The 26,251-nt window shown below is 44.7% G+C and overlaps 1 protein-coding gene across 1 annotated transcript; it reads right to left on the bottom strand.

The window, feature by feature from the left end:
* Positions 1-1,828: 1,828 nt before the first annotated feature.
* On the bottom strand, positions 1,829-23,018 carry LOC143987264 (carbohydrate sulfotransferase 11-like). The gene is made up of 2 exons (XM_077485876.1): positions 22,821-23,018; positions 1,829-2,884 (listed from the first exon to the last, which is right to left on the bottom strand). Exons 1-2 carry the CDS (start codon positions 22,930-22,932, stop codon positions 2,082-2,084), a joined length of 915 nt encoding a protein of 304 aa, XP_077342002.1. The 5' UTR covers positions 22,933-23,018; the 3' UTR covers positions 1,829-2,081.
* Positions 23,019-26,251: the final 3,233 nt, after the last annotated feature.

The raw sequence follows: 26,251 nt of genomic DNA on the forward strand, positions 1-26,251 counted from the left end.
GGGATGCCGTAGCTGGTGGTCATCAGTGGTGCCATCCCCAATGGTCCCAGTGGCATCCCTGGTGTCCCTGGTTGGGCATCCAAGGGGGGGCTGCGCTGAAAAATAATCAGCACAGACTCGCCATCAGAGGAGCAGCTGATTGGCTGTCCTCTACTCGCGTCTGCCAGACATGAGTGAGAAAAAGCCGATAAACGTCTCTTCCTGTTTACATCCTGATCACCTGTGATTGGACACGGCTGATCACGTGGTAAAGATTCTCCGTCAGAGATCGGAATTGCGGTGTGTCAGACTGACACGCCGCAACAACGATCGCCGTGATGCACGTCCCGGCAGCTGCTTGTTATCCTGACCACTTCATATGATGTCCGGTCAGGATATCGCAACCACTTTGCCAACTTCGTTTTGCTATATGGCAGGCAGCAAGTGGTTAAAGGACAGGAAGTAATGGGGAATCCCATTAATGGGATTCATTTCTTCAAAGGGGACACACACCATTATAGACAAGGAAAACAGGCGCATAGCCACTGCAAAATTCCCACATAAAAGCTTCGCCCGGTGCTCAGACCTTGAGGTTGCTGACACCATGTACATGTGCAAAGCTGTAAAACAGCCTACGCATTTTGGATGTTAGTCATGACTAAGGACTAATGTCTGAAATGTGTAGGCTGTTTTACAGCTTTGTACATGTACTTAATAAAGGAATACTATTTTGGATGTCATCCTGGGTGCTGACCATCAATGTCCTTACCCTGACACAATTATAGACACCTGATAGATTTTCTAACCTTTCCCCACTATACTATACAAAATTCATTGCCTTCTATGTCCCATTAGAAAGATACTCTAAAGCCCCATACACATATTAGATTTACTGCAGATTTTTTACTTCAGATTTCCGAAAACCATATAATATGAGGTCAAACCTTAAGAGTTTCAATTTGCATGCAATCAGGCAGGCCCTGACATCTGAGGCATAGCACCACTCCTACCTATACCCTTTTTCAGGCCCTTGCACTACATGGTTTTGGTAATTCTGAAGGAAATCTGACAACAAAAGTTGTATAGTGTGTATGGGTCTTAAAGTGGAGGTAAACTCCACTTTTAGACTTGTACCTACAGGTAAGCCTTTAATAAGGCTTACCTTTAGGTACTGTAAATGTCTCCTAAACTTGCACTGTTTAGGAGATATTCACACAACATGCAGCCAGTGATGTCACTGGCGCATGCGCTATAAAGGGACGGCATACCATGCCAGACCTTCAGAGGTCCGTTCCAAAGCTGAGGGCTCTTGTGTGCATGCGCAAGACTGAGGTCATCACAGCCCCGGCCACTCACACAGCTGGCACCCGGGAAACCAGGAAGGAAGACCGGGTGAAGATGGCAGCATTGGGGAGCCGTGACTGCGCTGCGCTGGAGGGCTCTGTGTACAGGTAAGTCTGTCATAATTTGCTAGTATTCAGTGCATACTAGTACATTATGACTTAAACCTGCAGGAGGACCTATTGCTTTTTCTTTTTCTGGCAGTTTGATACCACTTTAACATCCTGTCCTTGTGACCACATAGGAAGTGGAAGAAAATCTCCTTAATGGGGAAACAAACCGCAATAAAACCAGTGTCTGGAGCAGGTCCTTTAGTACAACATTCTCTCCCAGATTCTACAAGATTTACCCCATATCCACTCCATGTCCAGCATTTACTTTTCTCCAATTAATCTTCAGTCCTAATGAAGGGGGATCCTTTAAATCCCAAAATATATTGACTTTTTTTTGTTAAAGGTGAAATTACCCAGAGACAAATAAACTTGTTTTTTAAAAATTGAACTGACAGTGATTTGTAGAGACCTTTCTTTAAAAAAAATTACAGAATCTAAGTAAGCAAAAAGGACACACTGGGTAGCTATAGTAGTGTGAATATAACATCTTTGGTGGAAGCAATACATATCAATGTACAATGTGGCCCCAGAGTAGTAATTTTCCTTTGTTTTTTTCCACCTAAAAAAAAAATTCAGAATGTAACAGTTTTAGCATCATATCATAAACTGTTTTCAATAATAAATATCATTAACAACAATGCTGTTAGTTTAACTGATTGTGACAAATGACCCATTCCACAACAAACTATTGTGTAGAGAGAAAGCAACCAAGTCGCACCAGTAGGCTACCGAAAGTCTGTTTTTCAGCTGCTTGCTCAGTCCATGGAACAAGTTCTCTGCCAGCCATCTTGAGGTTAATTTAGACTTTCCCCTTGAAGAGCGTGGCAAATGTAGCTTCTCTGGCAAACCCAGTCTTTGGACAATGTGGTAAAGTTCAGCTTCTGAAAAATCGTATGTTACTATGTAGTCGTATCTGATAAAGCAAGGGTGACACAAGCTAACCGTAGAATCAAAAGATAGACCTTCCTCATCAACCTCTTCGATGAGCCTGTCATCAATAAACTCATCAAACGTAATCTCTCCAGCATGGCCGTCCATGTATCTAGCTACAAGCCTTTCAAATGGATCTCTGACAAAGAGGACCTTGGTGAAAGTTCGAAGGACATGCTTTATTGTGGAGGTGTTGTAATCGTCTAGTTTGTTGGGAAACATCTGGGGTTGACTTTCAACAAGAGGGCCCTGTATGGTCTTGTCAACTCTTTCCTCCATATGTCGTATCATCTCTTCCCAATCATCAATGACCAGATCAGAGGGTTTACAATAAACCATGAACAGTTTAGGGCTGACAGCTAAGGTGGACAAGAGCTGATCCGCTTTTTCTGATGCATTCATGTTGTTCAGTTCTGGAAACTGGTGGCAAAAGTTTCTTAGTTTCAGTTTTCTGAGTTGCTGAACATGTAGGAACGTGTCAGTGGTAAAAGATGGAGCCTTTGTTTCCTCCTCAATACCTCCTGAAGATGGAAGAACATTTTATGTAAAAAAATACATTGGCAGGGGCAGGCTACTACTACCTCACTATCTATGTTACACTACACTCACTAGTCTGGGGAACTCTAGCGGCTACCGTGGTAAAATCATGCCTACTTTCACTACAAGGGCTCCTGACCCTACCTGTGGCAACATCTAATGGACAGATTGGGGAATTACACTATTCACTTTGGTACCGGTACCCTACAGGGGGTTAGCCCCTCACTACTTAAAAAAAGATTTGCCAATACTTACAGTTTAAATGTGCTCCTTACTCCACTAAATTACTGGGGGCCACCATGAGTTGAGACAACCAATAAGAATAAATGCAACTGTGGCAGGTCTGTGCTGAGGAGCAGAAATTCCGATAAGCATTTAACTATGCTGACACTGAGAGGGCTTTGGGGGTATTTAAAGGACAACTTCACTTCATATAAGGTTGTCCTTTACCATTTTTTTCCACTTGATGAGTCCTTTAAAGCATCCCATTTAAAAAAAATTCTGCTTGCAAAGGATGATTTTTACACACAAGTATTCTCTGTGTACAGCAAAAGGTAGAGGAGGGCACTCGATCCTCTAGTCACTGCTAGCCATGTGAAACACAACTCACAGTAGTATTAGAAGAGGAAAGGGGTTTATAGATGGAATGGGATGCAATCTTCGGTTGGTACATTTGCATGCCATCCCAGACACCTGGCAGAACACTTTTGTTTTGAGCCCTCATAAATATGCTACTCCTAAGTACCCCCTGCTACAAACTCCAGTGGCCATACAAGCTTTTATTTTCCAGGTTTAGGGATGGAAAAATATTTAAAAAATTTACTTTTATTTTAAATTCTTCAGGGAACTGGAGAATGCAGAGAAGGACAACCAAACCGATAAGAGGCATGAAAGAGCTCAGCTATGAGGAAAGATTAGAGGAACTGAATTTATTCTCTCTTAAGAAGAGGATATTAAGGGGGGATATGATCAACATGTACACATACATAAGTGGTCCTTATAGGGAACTTGGTGTTGAGTTATTCACTTTAAGGTCATCACTGAGGACAAGGGGGCACTCTTTACGTCTAGAGGAAAAGAGATTTCCTTCACAGTAAGAGCTGTGAAAATGTGGAATAGACTCCCTCCAGAGGTGGTTCTGGCAGGCTCAGTAGATTGCTTTAAAAAAAGGCCTGGATTCTTTCCTAAATGTACATTATGTAACTGAGTACTAACATTTATAGGTAATGTTGATCCAGGGAAAATCCAATTGCCTCTTGGGGGATCAGAAGGGAATTTTTCCATTGCTGTAGGAAATTGGAGCATGCTTTGCTGGGTTTTTTTGCCTTCCTTTGGATAAACTGTGGCTGAAGGATTGTGTATCTAGGATTGTATGATTCTTTTTTTTTTTTTGGTTGAACTAGATGGACAATGTACATGACACCAGCATTTTAAAAAATTGTAGGTACATAATTATACAAAGAATTAAAGCTTAAGTTTATTCTATTTATATTTTGCCTTCCCTGGGTTCTCCTTTCCCCATGCATCAGCATGCTAATGATATTTATGAATACAATTTTTTTTCTTTTTATTACATACCTTATTTTAAACCCTGCAATGTCATCTCTGGGTCTCTGTGCTCCTTGATGTAAAGCAGGCAGATCATGGCAGGTGGCAGAACCCTGCTTCAGTACTTCTCAGCCCTGATGCAAGCAGTAGGCTTGGGTGGAATTTTGCATATCTCAAAATACTTTGATGGATGGATTTCACTCTGGAGGAGTGGTCATTCCTAGGCAGACTATATCTGCATGCATACTGCCCTAGGAAACATGTGAGGCTTAGTGTCCATAAGTGATAGAACTGAAATCCAATGAATGAAAGAGGCATGGCATGGACAGTCAGGCTGTGGGAAAATGCTTGAGGTAGCATTAATGTAGCACTCCTCTTACATCTTACATACTGTTCCCTCATAACCATGCCCAAGCATCCCCTTTCTCACCCTACTTTAGTACAGTGGCAATTCTGAGCCAGAGTTGTGGTATAGCCTTCAGGCTCCACCAGCTTGCTTACTCCTTTTTATTGACACTTTTAACATACACCTGTAAGCTCTCATCTTGATTAATATCGGGCTTATTCCCCTCAAGGCATGTCTCTTCCGTGACTTCCAGGCCAGATCCCTAGGACCCCCATGCCACGTTTGGACCCACTTGGGGGTACTGACTGCTTCACATTCTCACGTAGACATCTCCTTTCAAAACCCAAATGTTAGTGTGTGTTCACTGTCCCCAAATTAGTTCTTTAATTCACTGTGCATGAAACACTATATACTTATAGGATAAACTTTGGGCCAGGCAGGTATTCCCCAACTAAATTTTCTTTACTGGAATAGTTCTCCACATGTACAGCATTACATGACTTCACATTCTCCACAGTCAATACAATGCCCCTGGTGCTCCCTAATGCCCCCCTGCCCACTGATCTAGTTCGTATCAATTGTTTGTGAGAACAAGTCCATTGCAAGAACAAAAAGTCAATTTTTCTGAACCCCCCCCCCCAATGGGGCTCCCACCTAGGGGGGTGTAGGGGAACAAAGTCCAGTTACATGTCAGCAAAATTCCCCCTTTCTCTTCCCATACACTGACCAAAGACAATGAGGCCTGTCTCCCTTGGTATTTTATGAGGCACCACCAGGGGGGCGGTATCATGGTCACTAGGGGATAGGCTGGCAGCACACTTAGATCTTGGCTAACCAAGGGGCACCATAAGCCAACACTGTTTAAATGATACAGTACAAAATAACGGTAAACATACCCATATATACAATGTATATGTAAAGCCCTGCATAAATTGACAGTGCTATATAAGTACATGAAATAAATAAATAATATTACACAAGAAACAGAACATTACACAGTGAGGTAGAACAATTAATTGACACATGCCTACTGTACAAGGCTAGAGGGGATGTGAGGGACGATGCTGGACATCCTACAACCAGGAAAGGAGAAGGGCTCTACTTGACTTGCTACAGCTTCTCTAATGCACAATATGAGAGTCTGAGTAAGGAATTTCAGTACGGCAGAAGAGACTGTTCAACTGGAAAAGACTGACGGTAATGTTTGAGGTCGGCTGTAAAATGATTAAAGTCTACTGTGATTTCAAAATAATAAATAAGTAAAGTATACATTAATACAAATGACATGTGGTCAGTGTTGTATCCTGTGTTGTGTTTTTTTTCATCACCAGAAGTAGATCGGATTCCTACCTAACATTAGCAGCATGTTTTCTACACCAAACTGCCCCCAGCTTTCTCTATCATCTATATAAAGATAAATCCCTGCATATTTCATAATACTCATATTTCCTCTCACACCCCAGAATCGCGCCTTTGTCTTGCTGTGGGTGTGTCTTGCATTTTTTAGACCATGGTGTGTCCCAGAATGCCTCAGATAAGTCGGTGAATTTTGAGGAATTGTTTTTCTATCCTGTATAGATCATCACACGTGCCAAGTCGGGTTAGTCACCTGACAGAGAGAACACTCACGCCGAGTACAAAACAGAGCTCTGGTATAATGACACCATATAAATCATGACCTGGACTGTACACTCCTAGTACAGTGTGCAACTCTCCTACTGTACATTGTATCCCAGTCTACACCGCACATCCTAACATACCTATCATATCAAAAAACAAATTCTTACTGTGCAGATCAAAGCTACAAAAAAGAAGGAAGTAAACTCTAGAGTCATTCCTCCCAGAACGGATATGGAAAATGACATTAAAAAGGGGGTCTCAGTTTCCTTTGTTGAGTTTTTAGATTATTATCGATGTGCTTTTGTCACTCATTTCATTGCGTTGGGGTATCTAGGTTAGCTCACTGCATCGTTTTGGGGGAACTCAATGTAGTTTGGTTCACGTTTGGTTTCTCTTCACTTTCACTCTCATTCCAATCAACTATATGGGTTTCATTTTGGCACTCATCACATTCATTTGATTATTTTCACTTGGCATTTGAATGTGTCCCATTATTTTGTTTAGACACTGACCTGCTGGTTTTCTATATGTGCTCTCGCCCAGTCACTGCGGGAGACTTCTACCTCTGTGGCCCTGTTTCTTGCTGGAGCGTGGGTAAGCAGCCTTGACCTGTTATGTCATATTTCTTCCTTTTCCCCATTATATATATTTTTTACCATCCAATTTATGTTTTCATGTTCCATTTTGAAATATCTATTTATACATATTCATGTTTTTCGGATGTTTTTCCTGATGAAGCGGTTAAACCGCGAAACTGGTAGAAATACCACGCCATCTGTGAATTTTATGCAATTACTCCGGTGTTGTTTTTGTATTAATAAACCATTTTTTAAATTTTAACTTGTTTATGAATATCTTTTTGTAACTGTTCAAATTGTACCGAGATAGTCCACTTGCCTTCCCTTGATGGGTCTGGGTTGGGGTCCAGACTCTCAGATTCTCAGTCTATTCAATTCAGATGATGGTACATATGTTTACATTTAGTATGATTTACATTCTATTATGGGAGGCCACCCAATATTTTGTGTATCCCATACCTATCATATCAAAAATTAAATTCTTACTGTGCAGATGAAAGCTACAAAAAGAAGGAAGTACACTCTAGAGTCATTCCACCCAGAACGGATATGAAAAATGGCATTAAAAAGGGGGTCTCAGTTTCCTTTGTTGGATTTTTAGATTATTTTGTTTGATAAACTTGACATAGGAGTTGACAGAGGCTCCTGTACAGTATAAACAAAGCCCGTGCTGCAAGCTTCATTTACACAGTAGCCATAAATATTAGCAATGCTGTAGGCTTGCTTATACAGGAATGGCTGGTGTCAATACTGTGTAAGTACAGACCAAGTTGCAGTTCTCCTCTAACACAGACCAAGACCAAGCTGTCAAAATGACATGGAATATACTCAGCAGTATCTCCAGGTATACTGCACTGGGAGTTTCAACATCAAAAAATTTGTTACGTGATCAAACGTTTGTGGACCCCTGACCATCATATCTATATGTGCTTGTTGGACATCACATTTCAGAGCCATTGGTATTAAAATTAAATTCGCCCTGTTGAGACTTTAACAGCATTTACTCTTATAAGAGGGCCTTACAAAAGATTTTGTACTGTGTCTGTGAGAATTTGTACCCATTAAACTGGCATTGATGATCTCAGATATTGTTGTTGGGTGAGAAAACCTGACTTTGCATTTGCATTCCAGTTCATCCCCAAGGTATTTAATGGAGTTGAGGTCAGAGCTCTGTGCTGACCATTTAAGCTCCTCCACGCCAAACTGGTTAAACTATGTCTTTATGGAACCGGCTGTGTGCAAAGGGGCACAGTCATGCTGGAATCAGTAAGAACCTACCCCAAACTGTTGTCTCAAGATTAAAAACACAAAGTTGTCTACAATGTACTTGTATGCTGTAGCATTAACAGTTCCCCTCACTGGAAACTCCGGTCCTGAACCCATTCAATTGGAAGGGTGTCCACTAGTGATGAGCCGAACTTACTTGGGTTCAGTTCGGGTGGGATTCAGCAAACATGAATAAAGTTCCGGGGTCCCAATAAAGTCAATGTTATCTAAATATGAAAAACCCCATTCTGGCCATTTGCTGAGTTAATAACCAAGGGATTGCCAAACAAATGAATGCGTGAAGTGGCTGAACAATGTATACTTATTACAGCAAAACAAAAAAAACAAGAGCGGGTCTAATTCATCTATATCAGACCCTTATCCTAGATGAGGGTCTGGTATAAATGCTAATAGAGGACCCCCACAAAAAAAAGGCATTATGTTCTCAATTATTTTATACCAGGTGTGACCGGTCTGGTATGAGTTTTAAGGGGGATTCACTCAAGAAAACAAAGAAAACAACCCAGCATGAGGTCCCTCTAAATTCTATACTAGACCCATTAGGTCCTTTGCTCACATAGGTAAATGGAGCCAGTGACCTCACCAGGTGTTGAGGCCTTGGCAATTAAAATAACAAACATGTCATCCTTACCTACCCTGTGCAATGGTTTTTGCACAGAGCAGCCACAATCCTCCTTTTTCTGGGGTCCCTCGTCGGCGCACCAGACCCCTCCTCTTCCCCGAGTGCCCCCATGAAAAGCTGCTTATTGTGTCTATTGACAGAGACTAGGCAACTTGGCTCAGCCCCCCTGCTCCTTTATCACAGCATTTAATTGACAGCAGCAGGAACCAATGGCTCCCGCTTCTATCAATCTGCCCAATGAGGTGTGAGACATGCTCTCTTGCATGTCACTGGATCGGATAAGGCTCAGGTAAAAATAAGGGGGGTCTGAGGGGAGCTGCAGCAGAGAAGGTTTTTTACCATAATTCATAGAATGTATTACCGAAAAAAACCTTGAGGCTTTAGAACCACTTTAAGAACAGCTGACATCAGGAAGCTGTCAGGTACAATAGTTGTAGCAATAATGCTCCTAAACATGACGTTTGGTTCCTGCTGAGCCAGGAAACCTGTAAATGTCCAAATGCCCAAACAGCCAAGGATCATCCCAAACTTGTGTTTGGACCAAACCTTAAAGCAGAAGTAAACCCTGGTGGGTTCTACTTTCTCTTTATTTCCCTGCAAGGGCAAAGCATAATGGGCTACTATGCATCGCATAGTAGCCCATCATGTGTCACTTACCTGACACCGAAGCCCGCAATGTCTCCATTGTCCCCACAAGCAGGGAGCGTCCATCTTTGCCCCTCTTCCTTCTGGGGCCGCAAACTCCAGCTCTGTGACTGGCATGCGTCCGGGAGCCGCCGGTCATGGCATGACCCCTATTAGAAATGGCACGATGTGACCTTTCAAGAGGCGCATGCGCCATAGTAATCGGCGCTCGTCTTTTTAGTAAATATCTTCTAAACCGTGGAGGTTTAGGAGATATTTCAAGCACCTACAGGTAAGCCTTAATATAGGCTTACCTGTATGTAAAAGTGGTTGTACAGGGTGTACAACCACTTTAAGCTCGTCCCTAGCATCCCCATACTTTTGTCTATATAGTAATTGGCACATCTAAATGAAGAATGAACAGATTAGGTGCAATGCTTTTCCTTACCACTAGACTGATCATCTGACTTTGAAAGAAGTGAACAAATGTATTAGTATGGCTTATCTACAGGACAGAAGCAGGTAAGGGTCCCCAAGAACATTTACTAAAATCCTTTGCAATGACAAACTGCTCTACAAAACCTGTATGTGTGCTAAATGTGTTGCATGAGGTTTTACCCCAAACTTTCCCCTATATGGTCATATTGCACAATGTTACTAATTGACTTTCTGTGTTCATGTGATTAAAAACAACAACAATGAGCATACAATGTAAGCATGCAATGTATCATGCTGAGGTATTGCTGACTTCCTCACGTGTGATAAAACTCAGTTGTAGAAGCACACACTTGGCTCACAGCTTGGTTCACACTGAGTTACGTCATTGGCATTTCTCTCAACGACCTGGTCTGCCCTGATTATCATCACGTCCCTCGACCAGTTGCTGGCCCTGGAATCAGGTCAGACGCAATTATTCATACAGAAGGGCCAGGGCAGTGCCAATGAGGACAAACGGATTACCAGGATTATTTCATCAACTGCTAAATACCAATACACAGGCACCTTATAACACAACGGCTGCCATAAACTGAATAGAAGGAGGTGCACAGACACAACAACTTCACTTCCTTATAAGAGAACTTGTGGTGACATGTATACTGTATTAGTGTTAGGACACAACTCTAAGCTGGCATATGATATACAGTGCCTTGTAAAAGTATTCATACCCCTTGACATTTTCCATATTTTGTCATGTTACAACTGAAAACATAAATGTATTTTATTGGGATTTTATGTGATAGACAAACACAAAGTGGCACATAATTGTGAAGTGGAAGGAAAATGATAAATGGTTTTCACATTTTTTTATAAATAAATATGTGAAAAGTGTGGCGTGCATTTGTATTCAGCCCCCCGGAGTCAATACTTTGTAGAGTCACCTTTCGCTGCAATTACAGCTGCAAGTCTTTTTGGGGATGTCTCTGCCAACTTTCCACATCTAGAGTAAACCTTTTGCCCATGCTTCTTTGTAAAATAGGTCAAGCTCTGTCAGATTGGATGAAGAGTGTCTGTGAACAGCAATTGTCAAGTCTTACCACAGATTCTCAATTGGATTTCGGTCTGGACTTTGACTGGGCCATTGTAACAAATGGATATGCTTTAATCTAAAACATTCCATTGTAGCTCTGGCTGTATGTTTAGGGTCATTGTCCTGCTGGAAGGTGAACCTCTGCCCCAGTCTCAAGTCTTTTGCAGACTCTAACAGGTTTTCTTCTAAGATTGCTCTGTATTTAGTTCCATCCATCTTCCAATCAACTCTGACCAGCTTCCCTTTACCTGCTGAAGAAAAGCATCCCCACAACATGATGCTGCCACCACCATGTTTCACAGTGGGGATGGTGTGTTCAGGGTGATGTGCAGTGTTAGCTTTCTGCAACACATAGTATTTTGCTTTTAGGACAAAAAAGTTTAATTTTGGTCTCATCTGACCAAAGAGCACCTTCTTCCACAAGTTTTCTGTGTCCCCCACATGGCTTCTCGCACACTGCAAACAGGGCTTCTTATGGCCTTCTTTCAACAATGGCTTTCTTCTTGCCACTCTTCCATAAAGGCCAGATTTGTGGAGTGCATGACTAATAGTTGTCCTGTGGACAGATTCTGCCACCTGAGCTGTGGATCTCTGCAGCTCCTCCAGAGTTAACATGGGCTTCTTGGCTGCTTCTCTGATTAATGCTCTCCTTGCCTGGCCTGTCATTTTAGGTAGACAGCCATGTCTTGGTAGGTTTTCAGTTGTGCCATACTCTTTCCATTTTCACATGTTAGATTGAACAGTGCTCCAAAGCTTGGGATATTTTTTTATAACCTAACCCTGCTTTAAAATTCTCCAAACCTTTATCCCTGACTGGTCTGGTGTGTTCCTTGGCCTTCATGATGCTGTTTGTTCACTAAAGCCTCATACACAATATCATATTTTCTGCAGATTTTTTCCTTCAGATGTACCAAAACCATATAATGTGAGTTCAAACCTTTGGAGTTTCAATTTGTATGCCATCGGGCAGGCCCTTGCACTACATGGTTTTGGTATATCTGAAGACAAAAATTAGCAGAAAATCTGATAGTGTATATGGGGCTTAAGGTTCTCTAACAAACCTCAGAGGGCTTCACAGAACAGCTGTATTTATACTGAGATAAAATTACACACAGGTGGACTCTATTTACTAACTAGGTGACTTCTGAAGGAAATTGGTTCCACTAGATTTTAGTTAGGGGTATCAGAGTAAAGGGGGCTGAGTACAAATGAAAGCCACACTTTTCAGATGCTTATTTGTAAAACATTTAGAAAACCATTTATCATTTTACTTCCACTTCACAATTATGTGCCACTTTGTGTTGGTCTATCACATAAAATCCCAATACAATACATTTATGTTTTTGGTTGTAACATGAGAAAACTTGGAAAATCTCAAGGGGTATGAATACTTTTTCAAGGCACTGTAATAAGATGGGTGCTTAAAGCTGAACTCAGAAGGCAGAGCTGTGAAAGGGGCCTAGTAGCCCCACCCACTACAGGCTGCCTGCACAAAATTGCAGAAGGGGGCAGAGACAAGGCCAATCATCCTGCACAAGGAGGTCTTTATCACAAGAAGTTGCTGAACTAAGGAACAGTTTTACATTGGATTACTGCACAAATCTGAAAGAAATACACAAAGCACACACAGATTAAAGTTAAGAATGCATGGCTCTTGTGCTTAGACAGTATTTACTTATCCATGACATTAGCTTTAACTCAGGGGTCTCAAACTGGCGACCCTCCAGCTGTTGTAAAACTACAAGTCCCATTATGCCTCTGCCTGTGGGAGTCATGCTTGTAACTGTCAGCCTTGCAATGCCTCATGGGACTTGTAGGCATGGTGGGTGTTGACGGGTGGGACAGAGGGAGGGAGACCAGCAAATGACCCTTCTACCAAATTTACCTTTGGCCATCACGCCTTACCACATTATGAAAATTGATATTTCTTTGTGTGGGGATTGTTCCTGACAGCTTCACCCAGGCATGTACTGGCCATCAGGACTACCGGGAGATTCCCGGTGGGCCGATGGCTCAGTGGGCCGGTTGGTTTCAGTGACAGACAGCCTGTCAAAATAATGGATGCACGGCCTGTGCAGCCATTATTTTGAGCACTGCTGTACTGCCCAGGGCCGGCCCAACCATAGGACCACAGCGGAAATTCAGGGGTGGACTCGGTCGGGTTGGTGCTTCAGTGTTTCACTGCTTCTGTTGCCGGCCCGCCCACCACCTATAGCACAGAGCCGATAGGCTCTGCCGCTGCAATACGTGTTTGAAAGGTCACGCTGGTGGGCGGGGACAGAAGTCCTCCGATGGCCACTGCATCCTCCGGAACATCCCTGGTGCCAGTGTGTGGGTAACTGCTCGGTGCAGCCAGCTTGTGACACACGCCGCTTCCCGCCCCTCTCTCCCTGCCTGTGCATTACATCGATGAAGTGCAAGAGGGAGTGGGAAGATTAAACAAGTAGCCCAGACCCGGACCCCTCTCTCTGCCCCCTCACCTCTCACTCTCCATGTCCCCTCTCTTTCTCTCCAGGTCTTCCCCTCTCTCTCTCCAGGTCTTCCCCTCTCTCTCTCTCCATGTCCCCCTCTCTCTCTCAGTGTCCCCTCTCTCTCTCTCAGTGTCCCCTCTCTCTCTCTCTCTCAGTGTCCCCTCTCTCTCTCAGTGTCCCCTCTCTCTCTCTCAGTGTCCCCTCTCTCTCTCTCAGTGTCCCCCCTCTCTCTCTCCGTGCCCCCCTCTCTCTCTCTGTGTCCCCTCTCTCTCTCTGTGTCCCCTCTCTCTCTCTCTGTGTCCCCTCTCTCTCTCTGTGTCCCCTCTCTCTCTCTCAGTGTCCCCCCTCTCTCTCTCAGTGTCCCCTCTCTCTCTCTCTGTGTCCCCTCTCTGTGTCCCCCTCTCTCTCTCCATGTCCCCCTCTCTCTCTCTCCATGTCCCCCTCTCTCTCTCAGTGTCCCCTCTCTCTCTCTCAGTGTCCCCTCTTTCTCTCTCAGTGTCCCCTCTTTCTCTCTCAGTGTCCCCCCTCTCTCTCTCCGTGCCCCCCCTCTCTCTCTGTGTCCCCTCTCTCTCTCTGTGTCCCCTCTCTCTCTCTTTGTGTCCCCTCTCTCTCTCTGTGTCCCCTCTCTCTCTCTCAGTGTCCCCTCTCTCTCTCTCAGTGTCCCCCCTCTCTCTCTCAGTGTCCCCCTCTCTCTCTCTCTCAGTGTCCCCTCTCTCTCTCTGTGTCCCCTCTCTGTGTCCCCCTCTCTCTCTCCATGTCCCCCTCTCTCTCTCCATGTCCCCCTCTCTCTCCATGTCCCCCTCTCTCTCCGTGTCCCCCCCTCTCTCTCTCTCCAAGTCCCTCCCTCTCTCTCTCTCCAAGTCCCCCCTCTCTCTCTCTCTCTCCATGTCCCCTCTCTCTCTCTCTCCATGTCCCCCCCCCTCTCTCTCTCTCTCCATGTCCCCCCCTCTCTCTCTCCCCGTGTCCCCCTCTCTCATTCCGTGTCCCCCTTTCTCTCTCCATGTCCTCCCCCTCTCTCTCCATGTCCCCCTCTCTCTCTCAGTGTCCCCTCTCTCTCTCTCTCAGTGTCCCCTCTCTCTCTCTGTGTCCCCTCTCTCTCTCAGTGTCCCCCCTCTCTCTCTCCGTGCCCCCCTCTCTCTCTCCAGGTCTTCCCCTCTCTCTCTCCAGGTCTTCCCCTCTCTCTCTCTCTCTCTCTCTCCTCCATGTCCCCTCTCTCTCTCTCCTCCATGTCCCCTCTCTCTCTCTCCGTGTCCCTCTCTCTCTCCGTGTCCCCCTCTCTCTCTCTCTCAGTGTCCCCCTCTCTCTCTCTCCTCCGTGTCCCCCTCTCTCTCTCTCTCCTCCATGTCCCCTCTCTCCTCCGTGTCCCCTCTCTCTCTCCTCCGTGTCCCTTCTCTCTCTCCTCCGTGTCCCCTCTCTCTCTCTCCATGTCTCTCTCTCTCTCCATGTCTCTATCTCTCTCAGTGTCCCCTCTTTCTCTCTCAGTGTCCCCCCTCTCTCTCTCCGTGCCCCCCTCTCTCTCTCTGTGTCCCCTCTCTCTCTCTGTGTCCCCTCTCTCTCTCTCTCTGTCCCCTCTCTCTCTCTGTGTCCCCTCTCTCTCTCTGTGTCCCCTCTCTCTCTCAGTGTCCCCCCTCTCTCTCTCAGTGTCCCCCTCTCTCTCTCTCAGTGTCCCCTCTCTCTCTCTGTGTCCCCTCTCTGTGTCCCCCTCTCTCTCTCCATGTCCCCCTCTCTCTCTCCATGTCCCCCTCTCCCTCTCCATGTCCCCCTCTCTCTCCATGTCCCCCTCTCTCTCCGTGTCCCCCCCTCTCTCTCTCTCTAAGTCCCCCCCTCTCTCTCTCCAAGTCCCCCCTCTCTCTCTCTCTCTCTCTCTCTCCATGTCCCCTCTCTCTCTCTCTCCATGTCCCCTCTCTCTCTCTCTCTCTCTCCATGTCCCCCCCTCTCTCTCTCCCCGTGTCCCCCTCTCTCTTTCCGTGTCCCCCTTTCTCTCTCCATGTCCTCCCCCTCTCTCTCCATGTCCCCCTCTCTCTCTCAGTGTCCCCTCTCTCTCTCTCTCAGTGTCCCCTCTCTCTCTCTCAGTGTCCCCTCTCTCTCTCTGTGTCCCCTCTCTCTCTCTCTCAGTGTCCCCCCTCTCTCTCTCCGTGCCCCCCTCTCTCTCTCCAGGTCTTCCCCTCTCTCTCTCCAGGTCTTCCCCTCTCTCTCTCCTCCATGTCCCCTCTCTCTCCTCCATGTCCCCTCTCTCTCTCTCCGTGTCCCCCTCTCTCTCTCTCTCTCTCCGTGTCCCCCTCTCTCTCTCTCCGTGTCCCCCTCTCTCTCTCTCTCCGTGTCCCCCTCTCTCTCTCTCTCTCTCTCTCAGTGTCCCCCTCTCTCTCTCTCCTCCGTGTCCCCCTCTCTCTCTCTCCTCCATGTCCCCTCTCTCCTCCGTGTCCCCTCTCTCTCTCCTCCATGTCCCCTCTCTCTCTCCTCCGTGTCCCCTCTCTCTCTCTCCATGTCTCTCTCTCTCTCTCTCCATGTCTCTATCTCTCTCCGTGTCCCCCCTCTCTCTCTCCGTGTCCCCCCTCTCTCTCTCCGTGTCCCCCCTCTCTCTCTCCGTGTCCCCCCCTCTCTCTCTGTGTCCCCCTCTCTCTCTCTGTGTCCCCCCTCTCTCTCTCTGTGTCCCCCCTCTCTCTCTCCGTGTCCCCCCCTCTCTCTCTCTCTCTGTGTCCCCCCCTCTCTCTCTCTCCGTGTCCCCCCCTCTCTCTCTCTCCGTGTCCCCCCCTCTCTCTCTCTCCGTGTCCCCCCTCTCTCCGTGTCCCCCTCTCTCTCTCTCCGTGTTCTTCCCCTCTCTCTCTCTCCCTGCTCCCTCTCCCTGCCCCCTCTCTCTGGCAGCAGATGACATGGCATGTGACACACTGCATGTGTTGGCAAGCGACAATGACAAGTGACACGTGGCATCTGGTGGCAGGCGGCGGTGGCAAATGACATGCTGCATCTGGTAACAGGCAATGGTTCCTACTCATTCTGCATTCTGGTGAGTTGAACTATTTCATTATATATTACAATGTAGTAATAGAAATAATGTGATTTGATCATCCTGACATCATATTACGCATGATGTCGGGATGTTTTACTTGCCAGCACCAGCGATTCACCCAACAAATCACCCCTGTCCTGAATTCCCTGTCAACCCTGAGGCTACATTCCAGCCCCCCCCCCCCCCCCCCCCCGGGTTTTTGGCAAAATTGTCCCTGAATGGCAATCTAGAAATGTGGTCCCCCTACCGGGGGGCACGGTGTCAATTTTCCCTGGTTCACTCTGATGCCCCGTACAAAGGCCTCACCGCTTCCCTCAGATCCATCTCAAACTCAATAAGTATCCATATTGCGCAATTGTGTATAGTTTTATATACTTTTTGTGTGCATGTTTACAAAATTAAAGTGGGCCACTCTGGGTGAAGACCAGGGCCAAATTTTTGTCCCAGTCCAGCCCTGGCTTCACCTGCCCCTCTGCTTCAGGAATTCCTCATCAATGATGATGCAGACTTCACCAATGACCGTGTAAAGGTGAATTTCCCTCACAGCTCTTCATACATACTTCCACACATCTGGTACTAATCTGTTTCCTAAACTGTTGTGTACTGCAAACTTGATTGTGCTGCCTAACCTTTGTGTGTGTGCATATGGATGTTATATGACGATCCATGCTACACAGTGTATATATATGAAATTACCTGTGTATGTTATATGTCTATGTTATGTATTTATATCCAGCCATTATGCCAACACACCAATAAAATTACACTTATCAATTCAAATTGACTCATTTAAAGTCCCAAATTCCCTCCTCTTTTGTACTTGAATAGGCATGGAGACGTATATACCGTATTTATCGTATTTATAACATGCACTTTTTTCCCCCTAAAATCAGGGGGAAATCGGGGGTGCGTGTTATATGCCGATCCCCCGCTGTTGCTACCCCTTTCTGCCGTTCTCTGTGGCTTCCCGGTATTTTCGGCCGCACTCGGCCGCTCTTGGCTATTTTCGGACGTTCTTGGCTATTCTCAGCCACACTCGGCCATTCTCGGCGGCTTTCCGAAAGCCACCGAGAACGGCCGAGTGTGGCCTAAAATAGCCGAGAATGTCCGAAAATAGCAGAGAATGGCTGAGTGTGGCCGAAAATAGCCGAGAACAGCCGAAAATAGCCGAGAACGGCCGAGTGTGGCCGAAAATACACGAAAGCCACCGAGAACTACCGAGGGCCACCGAGATACACAGGACATCCACTTTGTATCTTGGCGGCGCCATTTTTATACAGCAAACACACTGACAAGGCTGCAAATGACTGACAAGGCTGCAATGCAAGGCTGCAAATGACACTGATAAGGCTGCATTGATGGGCATTTAAATGTAATGCCGCGTACATACGCCCGGACTATTCGAGGGACTAGGTCCGACAGTCTTTCCGACGGACTTTGGGCGGAGTTCCGAATGAACGGACTTGGCCACACACAATCACACCAAAGTCCGACGGATTCGAACGTGATAACGTACGACTGGACTAGAATAAGGAAGTTCATAGCCAGTAGCCAATAGCTGCCCTAGCATCGTTTTTTGTCCGTGGGACTAGCATACACACAAACAGATTTCTCGGTCCAGCGGAGTTCCGGTGGAAATATGTAAAACATGTTCTATTTCTAAAGTCCGCCGGATTTTTGGCAAGCAAAGGTCCGATGGAGCCCACACAAGATCGAATTGTCTGATGGACTCGTTCCGTCGGACCTTTGCTGTCAAAAAGTCCGGTTGTGTGTACACGGCATAAGTTTTTTTCCTTAAACTTCCCTCCTAAAAGTTTTTTTCTTTTAAATTCCCTCTTAAACTTGGGGTGTGTGTTATACGTCGGCACGTGTTATACGCCGATAAATACGGTATTTATATGTGCCTCATTCAAAGTCCCATCGTTTTTTTTCCCACTTTCATGCAAGAAATGAGATAAGCCATCAGTACACCAGGATTGATCAATTTTCAGGTATATATTATAGTTTGTGGACTGTATAACTTATTTTCACCAAAAGAAATGTAGCAGAATACATTTTGGCCGAAATGAATGAAGAACAATTGTTTATTTGCAAAATTTTATAATAGAAACGAAAAAAAACCACAATTTTTTTCAAAATCTTCTGTCTTTTTTAGTTTATTTAGGAAAAAAACAAAAACAAAAAAAAAAACAGTGGTGATTAAATACCACCAAAAGAAAGCTCTAGTTTAGTTTGGGTACAGTGTTGCATGACCGCGCAATTGTCATTCAAAGTATGACAGTGCTGAAAGCTGCAAATTGGCCTGGGCAGGAAGCGGGTAAAAGTGCCCGGTATTGAAGTGGTTAACATTTGTAAAAATGAAAATTGGCTCTGATAACGAAGTGGCTAAAGTGTAGCTAATGACAATATAAAAAATGACGTATATGATACAGTCTGTCAGTAACATTAATACAGTCATTTTTTTTCCTGAGCACGCCTTGTAACATTGTTTTAGTATCCGTTAAAGTGGTTGTAAACCCTTACAACACACTTTGACCTACAGGTAAGCCTAGATTAAGGCTTACCTGTAGGTCCAAGAAATATCTCCTAAACCTATACGGTTTAGGAGATAGTTGCCGAAAGACAGTCACCGCTGTCTACGGAGCATGCGCCGCAGTCAACGGCGATATGCCGTGAGTGGCGACTCCCGTGTGCATGCGCGGGAGTGACGTCATCGCGGCTTCGCCGAATTACAGCGGCGGAGCAGCGAGACCCACCGAGAAGATGGATGCGCCGGGCTACAGGGGACAGCGGTGACTTTGCTGGCTCCTGTGTCAGGTAAGTGACACATAATGGACTACTATGAGATGCATAGTAGTCCATTATGCTTTACCTTTGCAGGGAATGAAAGAGAAAGTAAACTCATCAGGGTTTACTTCCTCTTTAAGCCTGCCAGTAGATCAATTTTTTGCACAGTAAGGATTTGGTTTTTAATAAGATAGGTATGTTAGAATGCGCGGTGCAGCCTGGGATACAATGTACAGTAGGAGGATTGCGCACTGTACTAGGAGGGCACAGTTGTGTTTTGTACTCGGCGTGCGTGTTCTCGCTGTCGGGTGACTAACCTGACTTGGCACGTGTGATGATCTATACAGGATAGAAAAACAATTCCTCCAGATTCACCGACTTATCGGAGGCATTCTGGGACACACCATGGTGGAAAAAATGCAAGACACACCTGCAGCAAGACAAAGGCGAGATTCCGAGATCATTCCGCCCAACCTCCCATGCTTATTAAAAATTCAGACATTTATCTGTGGATTATAGAGAAAGCCAGGGGCTATCTGATGTAGAATACATGCTGCTAATCTCAGGTAGAAAAGGGATCTACTGGTGATGAAAGAAAAACCCCACAGAGGCTTCAACACTGACCACATGTTCATACAATTTGTATCAATGTATACTTTAATTATTTATTATTTTAAAATCACATTAGACTTATTTCCCTACACACAGTTGGATTTTCCAACAGAAAATGTTCGATGGGAGCTTGTTGTCGGATATTCCGATCGCGTGTAGGCTACATCGGACATTTTTCGACACACAAAATTTGAGATCTGGATCTCAGATTTTCCGACAACAAAATCCGTTGTCGGGAATTCCGATCGTGTGCACACAATTCCGATACACAAAGTTCCACGCATGCTCGGAATCAAGCAGAAGAGCCCCACTGGCTATTGAACTTCAATTTTCTCGGCTCGTCGTACGTCACCGCGTTTTTGACGTTCCGAATTTCTGACAACATTGTGTGACCGTGTGTATGCAAGACAAGTTCGAGCCAACATCCATCGGAAAAAATCCCATGGATCTTGTTGTCGGACTGTCCGATCGTGTGTACGCGGCATTATTTTAGACTTTTCCCATTTTAAGCCTTCCCTTCAGTCTGGCACAGTTGTACAGGCTCCTAACTCCTGTACTGAAATAGCTTACTCCGATTTCACTGCACACTGTGAGCTTCCCATATTGTGCAATAAAGCAAGCAAGTCAGATACAGTCTGCCCTTCTGGTTTATAGACTTCAGTATCATTTAGCGCTTTCCTCCCTTGCTAGACTGTCCTTGCTCTATGCTTTTTTTAAACTTAGAATCACATGTGGGCATTATCTAGGGTGGTCTGCATGCAAATACAACATGCATAGGAATGCTCCACTCCTCCAGGCTGACATCCACCTATCAAGACATTTTGCTATTTGCATAACTCCTCCCAAGAGCCAGCCTCCTGCTTGCATCATGACTGAGGGCCTTTGGGAAGAGTACTGATGTTTTCAGGAAGCTTTGCACAGCACCTTACAGGCCCCTCCCACCAGCCATGGTCAGCCTGCTTTCCCTAGAGAAGCACAGAGACCCAGAGATAACATCACTGGATCTAATCGAAAGCATTCCTAAATCTACAACAGTAAAATCCATTTGTATATGCAGTGAAGCATACTTGTTATACTCACTGTGGAACCTAAGTGGTTAATCCTGTGCATTGTGTAAAAAGGCTGTTTGATACTGTCTTCTCTGATCCTCCCCTTCTTCTGCAGTCCCCAATCCATCTGCTGATAGAACAGATCTTTGGGGACACTGCACATGCTCAGTTTGGTGTGTATTGCTAGAGAGTTTTTTTTTTCTTGGGAGAGTGCACGTGATCAGCACAGAGCCAATCAGCACTGTCCAGACAGAAGGTCAGGGGTCCTGCAGCCTCATAGGACAGTCAGAGTAGAATGAAAACTCCTCCTACAAGCTTTTTGGCAGACATTGATAGAAGCAGGGCTGTCTTTATTATTGATTGGACCCTGGGCAAACATTTTCTTGTGCCCTCCCAAATCCACTCAAATATTTGTGGGCAGTGCGGGCTCAAGGGGCAGCTGCTTTGGGCCCCACAACAATGACTGGGCCCAGGGCAGCTGCCCCTTTTGCCCTGTGTTAAAGATGACTGGATAGAAGTCCCAAGACTGCTATATACTAGACATGCGCATGGCAAAAAAATGTGTTCTGTTTCAATATGTTAATCTGGTTATTTTGTTTCATTCAATTCGGTTGATTTGTTCAATTCGTATTCGGAATTCGTATTTAGAATTCATATTCAGAATTTTTACATTTTCTTAGAATTTACATTTTTTTTCGGATTTGAAATGTTCAAATTGATAAATTTTCAAATCTATCAAAATGAAAATGTTATATTGTTTTTCGATTTGAATGCAGAAAAGTGAACAAACAAAAGAAAAATCTTCATCAAGTGATTACACTGACTCTTTAAATCACCTTTGACTTAAGAAAAACAGCATTATTTCGAAATGGTACTCCAATAACACACACAGGGGTGGATTTACTAAAACTGGAGAGTTCAAAATCTGGTGCAGCTCTGCATGGTAGCCAATCAGCTTTTAACTTCAGCTTGTTTAATTAAGCTTTGACTAAAAACCTGGAAGCTGATTGGTTTCTATGCAGAGCAGCACCAGATTTTACACTCTCAAGTTTTAGTAAATCAACCCACAAAGCTTTAAATTCAGCATTATGGGGGTTAGTTACGAAAAGGCAAATCAACTTTGCACTACAAGTGCAAACTACAAGTGCAAATTGCACTGAAAGTGCACTTGGATGTGCAGTCGCTGTAAATCTGAGTGGTAGATCTGAAATGAGGGGAAGCTCTGCTGATTTTATCATCCAATCATGTGCAAACGACAATGCGTTTTTTTATTTTCATTGCATGTCCCCCTCGGCTCTACAGTGACTGCACTTCCATGTGCACATTCAGTGCAATTTCAAGTGCACTTTGCACTTGTAGTGCAAAATGGATTTTCCTTTAGTAAATAACCCCCTATGTTTAGTTAGAATTTGAATTCGATCTGAATTTCAGTCAAAGTTTCCGAAATTTAGACGAATTTCGTTACTTTATTCAGAGCATTCGGTAAAAAAAAAATGTATTTTGTAATTTGGATATATCCGAATCTCCAAATAACAAAAAATTTGTCCAAATATTAATTTTGAACGAAACAAACAGCACATGTCTACTATATAGTGCTGACGAGAAAAGGTATTTTAAATTTACTAAAATAATTGCATTTCCGTGTTCTGTGTACTGTGGGAGAGCAGATATAGTGACTGCAGGGTCCTGGGTTTAGTAACACTTTAAGGTATGTATTAAAAATAGAAAAATTGAAATAAAACATTTCATTAGCATGTTGATGAGGGGGAAAAGGAGGAACCAGGGAAGCCAAAATATAAGCAGAATGAATGTTAAATACTCAATGAAACTGAAATACTCACTTGCCGGGTTAGTCATAGTTTGCTGGAATGATGTCAGATTTATCACCTTCATCCGGAAACAAATGAAGCCGAGGCCAAGTAGTAATATGGAGATTCGGACTAAAAACTTCATTGTATGTGTGCAGCTGAAAAACGACAACACCAGGCTCCCTTCTTCTCCTGTGACTGATATGGGGGTAAAGTTCTGTTTGTTTCTCCGCAGTGTAACCAGCTCACCTCTGGACTCCCTGCCCAGGCCAAGCTCTCCAATGTGATAAAATGGAACAATCCTACACTTCACCTAGCTGGATTCAATGTTACTAAATAATGTACAGTAATCCTGGAGCATTTCCTGAAAAGAAGTGATGCTGTAAATACATACTTTTCATTGTGCTACTCCCACTCCCAAAACCCAATTCATCAACAACAAATAAAAAAAAAAAATATATATATATATATATATATATATATATATATATATATATATATACATATAAAAAAAAGAACATCATTGGTGTCAAATAAAATTTTTTAAACCAGTACAGTTTAACTGCGGTTTACATATAGCCACAACAAATATTTTTATTTATTTTTGTGGCCAAAGTCCTTTTTTCTTTTTTCATCCCTTTGAACATCCTACCCAAATCTGGTCAGCAGTGTGCCCTGTGCACAGCAGTAAAAGTGCTAGTGCTATGTCCCACCCCCCCCAGTGCATGCGCAGTAGGTGCCAATGGAGCAGTGCCCAGCCAGTGCATGCGCAGTACAACTCAATGGTCTTTCTTTGCTCTGGCAGTATCGACCTGGCCCATGTGCAGTTCTGTCCTTAGAAATCTAAGCAAAGTACTGCACATGTGACGGTCAAACACGGCGCCAGTACCCCCTACTGGGCATGTGCTGGGCAAACACATGACAGAGTTCAGAAATGCAACCAAAACTGCGTATGCCCATACGTCGGGGTGGCACCAGGGAGATACTGCGCACAAAGAAGACACCCTATAGGTGTAAAATTAACAAAGGAAACTTGCATAGGCTGGTAAATGCTGTAAAAACTGCACAAAATTGGGAATAGGAAGCAATTGTGACATAAGATATTCAGCTACATTTATTCCTTTTTTCAAGGTAGGTTTAATGCCACTTTAAAGTGGTTTTAAAAGCAGAAAGTTTTTTGTTTTTTTTACCTTAATGCATTCTCTGCATTAAGGTAAACCACCCCCCCCCCCTTCTTTATACTTATCTGAGCCTAATCTCAATACAGTGATGTGCCCAAGAGCAGATGCTCGCTCTCCTCATTTGCTCAGACACAGCAGCAGGAGGCATTGGCTCCCATTGCTGTCAATCAGAGCCAGTGAGGAGGGAGCTGGGAGAGGGGCCAAGCCATGCTCTGTGTGTCTTATGGACGTACAGAGCCGAAGTGGAAGTGAGCAAGCATGGGTACCCACATAGCAAGCAGTTCTCATTAGGGCGAGGCTGACGTGCCAGCAAGGCACCCAAAAAGAGGAGTGTATATTTACAGGCATTTATAGCAGTTTAGAAGCAGTTGAGGTTAGAAGCATTTTTCTGAAAGCATAAAATCATGTTCAGGATGGAAGTTTAGTGGCGTTTGAAACGCCAAATGCTTGCAACGGCGTCTAAATGCTGTAACTTGCTTTATAAGTGTTCTTGTTTCTCAGCATAGAGAGAGAGAGAGAGAGAGAGAGAGCACTTGGGAGGGTCCACACAGGTTATCTGTAAAAAAAACGCTCATAAACGCGGAATGTAAAAGTGCCAAAACTGACATTTTTAACCATCAGTTACTAGCTGTCAAGTTCCAGCATTCAAACGTCAGGTGTACAAGAAGCCTTATGCTGCGTACACATTACCAGATTTTTTGACGGACTAGGTCTGATGGGCTTCCCGACGGACTTTCAACTGAGTTCCGGAGGAGTTTCCGAATGAAGAGACTTGGACACGCACAATTACACCAAAGTCCGACAGATTTGAACGTGATGATGTACGACCGGACTAGAATAAAGAAGTTCATAGCCAATAGCCAATAGCTGCCCTAGCGTTGTTTTTTGTCTGTCAGACTAGCATACAGACGAATGGATTTCTCTATAGGAAGAACTGGGTCCGGTGGAGTTCCGGCTGAAAAATTTGAAACATTTTCTATTTCTAAAGTCTGTCACATTTTTGGACAGCAAAGGTCAGGTGGAGCCCACACATGAACGAATTGTCCGAAGGATTCCTTCCGTCCGACCTTTGTTGTCGAAGAGTCCGGTCGTGTGTACGCGGCATTAGAATTGCTTTAACTTTGAATCAGAACAAACTTTAAAGTGGTTCTGCACCTAAAAAAAAAATATTAAAAGCCAGCAGCTACTAATATTGCAGCTGCTGACTTTTGATAAATTGACACTTACCTGTCCCAGGGTCCAGCGATGTCGGCGGCAGGTGACGAGCGATCGCTCGTCTCTCTGCTGCCCCCGCCGCCATCCTCTGTCAGGGTATCGGGAAGTGAAGCGTTGTGGCTTCACTGCCCAGTTCCCTACTGCGCATGCGCGAGTCGCGCTGCGCATCTCTTCTGGACCCCGCTGTGTCCTGGGAACTGTGTGTTTCCCAGAACACAACGGGGGGGGGGCATCTGCGGGGGTTTGCGGCGGTCTGTCCCGGAAGTGGGTGCAGATACCTGGATTATCCAGGTAACTGCACCCCCCTCCCCCCTGAAAGGTGCCGATTGTGGCACCGGAGGGGGGAGGGATCAGATTAGCGGAACTTACCCTTTAGGGTGGAGAACAACTTTAATATCTTTATAACCAGAGACCACTGAAATCTTCCCAGACCACATTTATCAGTCTTGGTATATGTTGGTTAACTTGATTACAACTCTTGTCTACTTAAATCATTTTAATATTAAATTATATTTATTTAGGACTTATAAGGCTTTTATTTATTTAACTGTTAAGGTTTTTAATGTGGTTTTATTGTAAGCTGACAATGGCCTAAAAATTTTTTAACATATTTTTCATTATTTGACACATAGTGGATCATTTACTAAAGGCAAATCCACTCTGCACTGAAAGTGCACTTGGAAGTGCAGTCGCTGTAGATCTGAGGGGTAGATCTGAAATGAGGGGAAGCTCTGCTGATGTTTTGCTTGCATGTCCCCCTCAGATCTACAGCGACTGCACTTCCAAGTGCACTTGTAGTGCAGAGTGGATTTGTCTTTAGTAAATAATCCCCATCGTTTTTAGTACATTTGCGTTTACGGCCCAGCACACAGACAGCGCATTTGAGGCCACTCACCCACACCTGTACACCTATCAAATTAGGACCTGTAGCTGTGTTCGTACAGGCAGCTCCAGCAGGGGGTGCATATGGTGCACAGGGAGGGTAATTGGTGCGGCGGGGGTCAATTATAGCACTGATCCCCTGTACCGTTCTCCCTGTAGCAGCTGAAAGCTGGTGGGAGAGAGAGA

This window comes from Lithobates pipiens, unplaced genomic scaffold, assembly GCF_037356315.1.
Source record: "Lithobates pipiens isolate NorthernLeopardFrog02 unplaced genomic scaffold, aLitPip1_a1.2 Scaffold_18, whole genome shotgun sequence".
Taxonomy (NCBI): domain Eukaryota; kingdom Metazoa; phylum Chordata; class Amphibia; order Anura; family Ranidae; genus Lithobates; species Lithobates pipiens.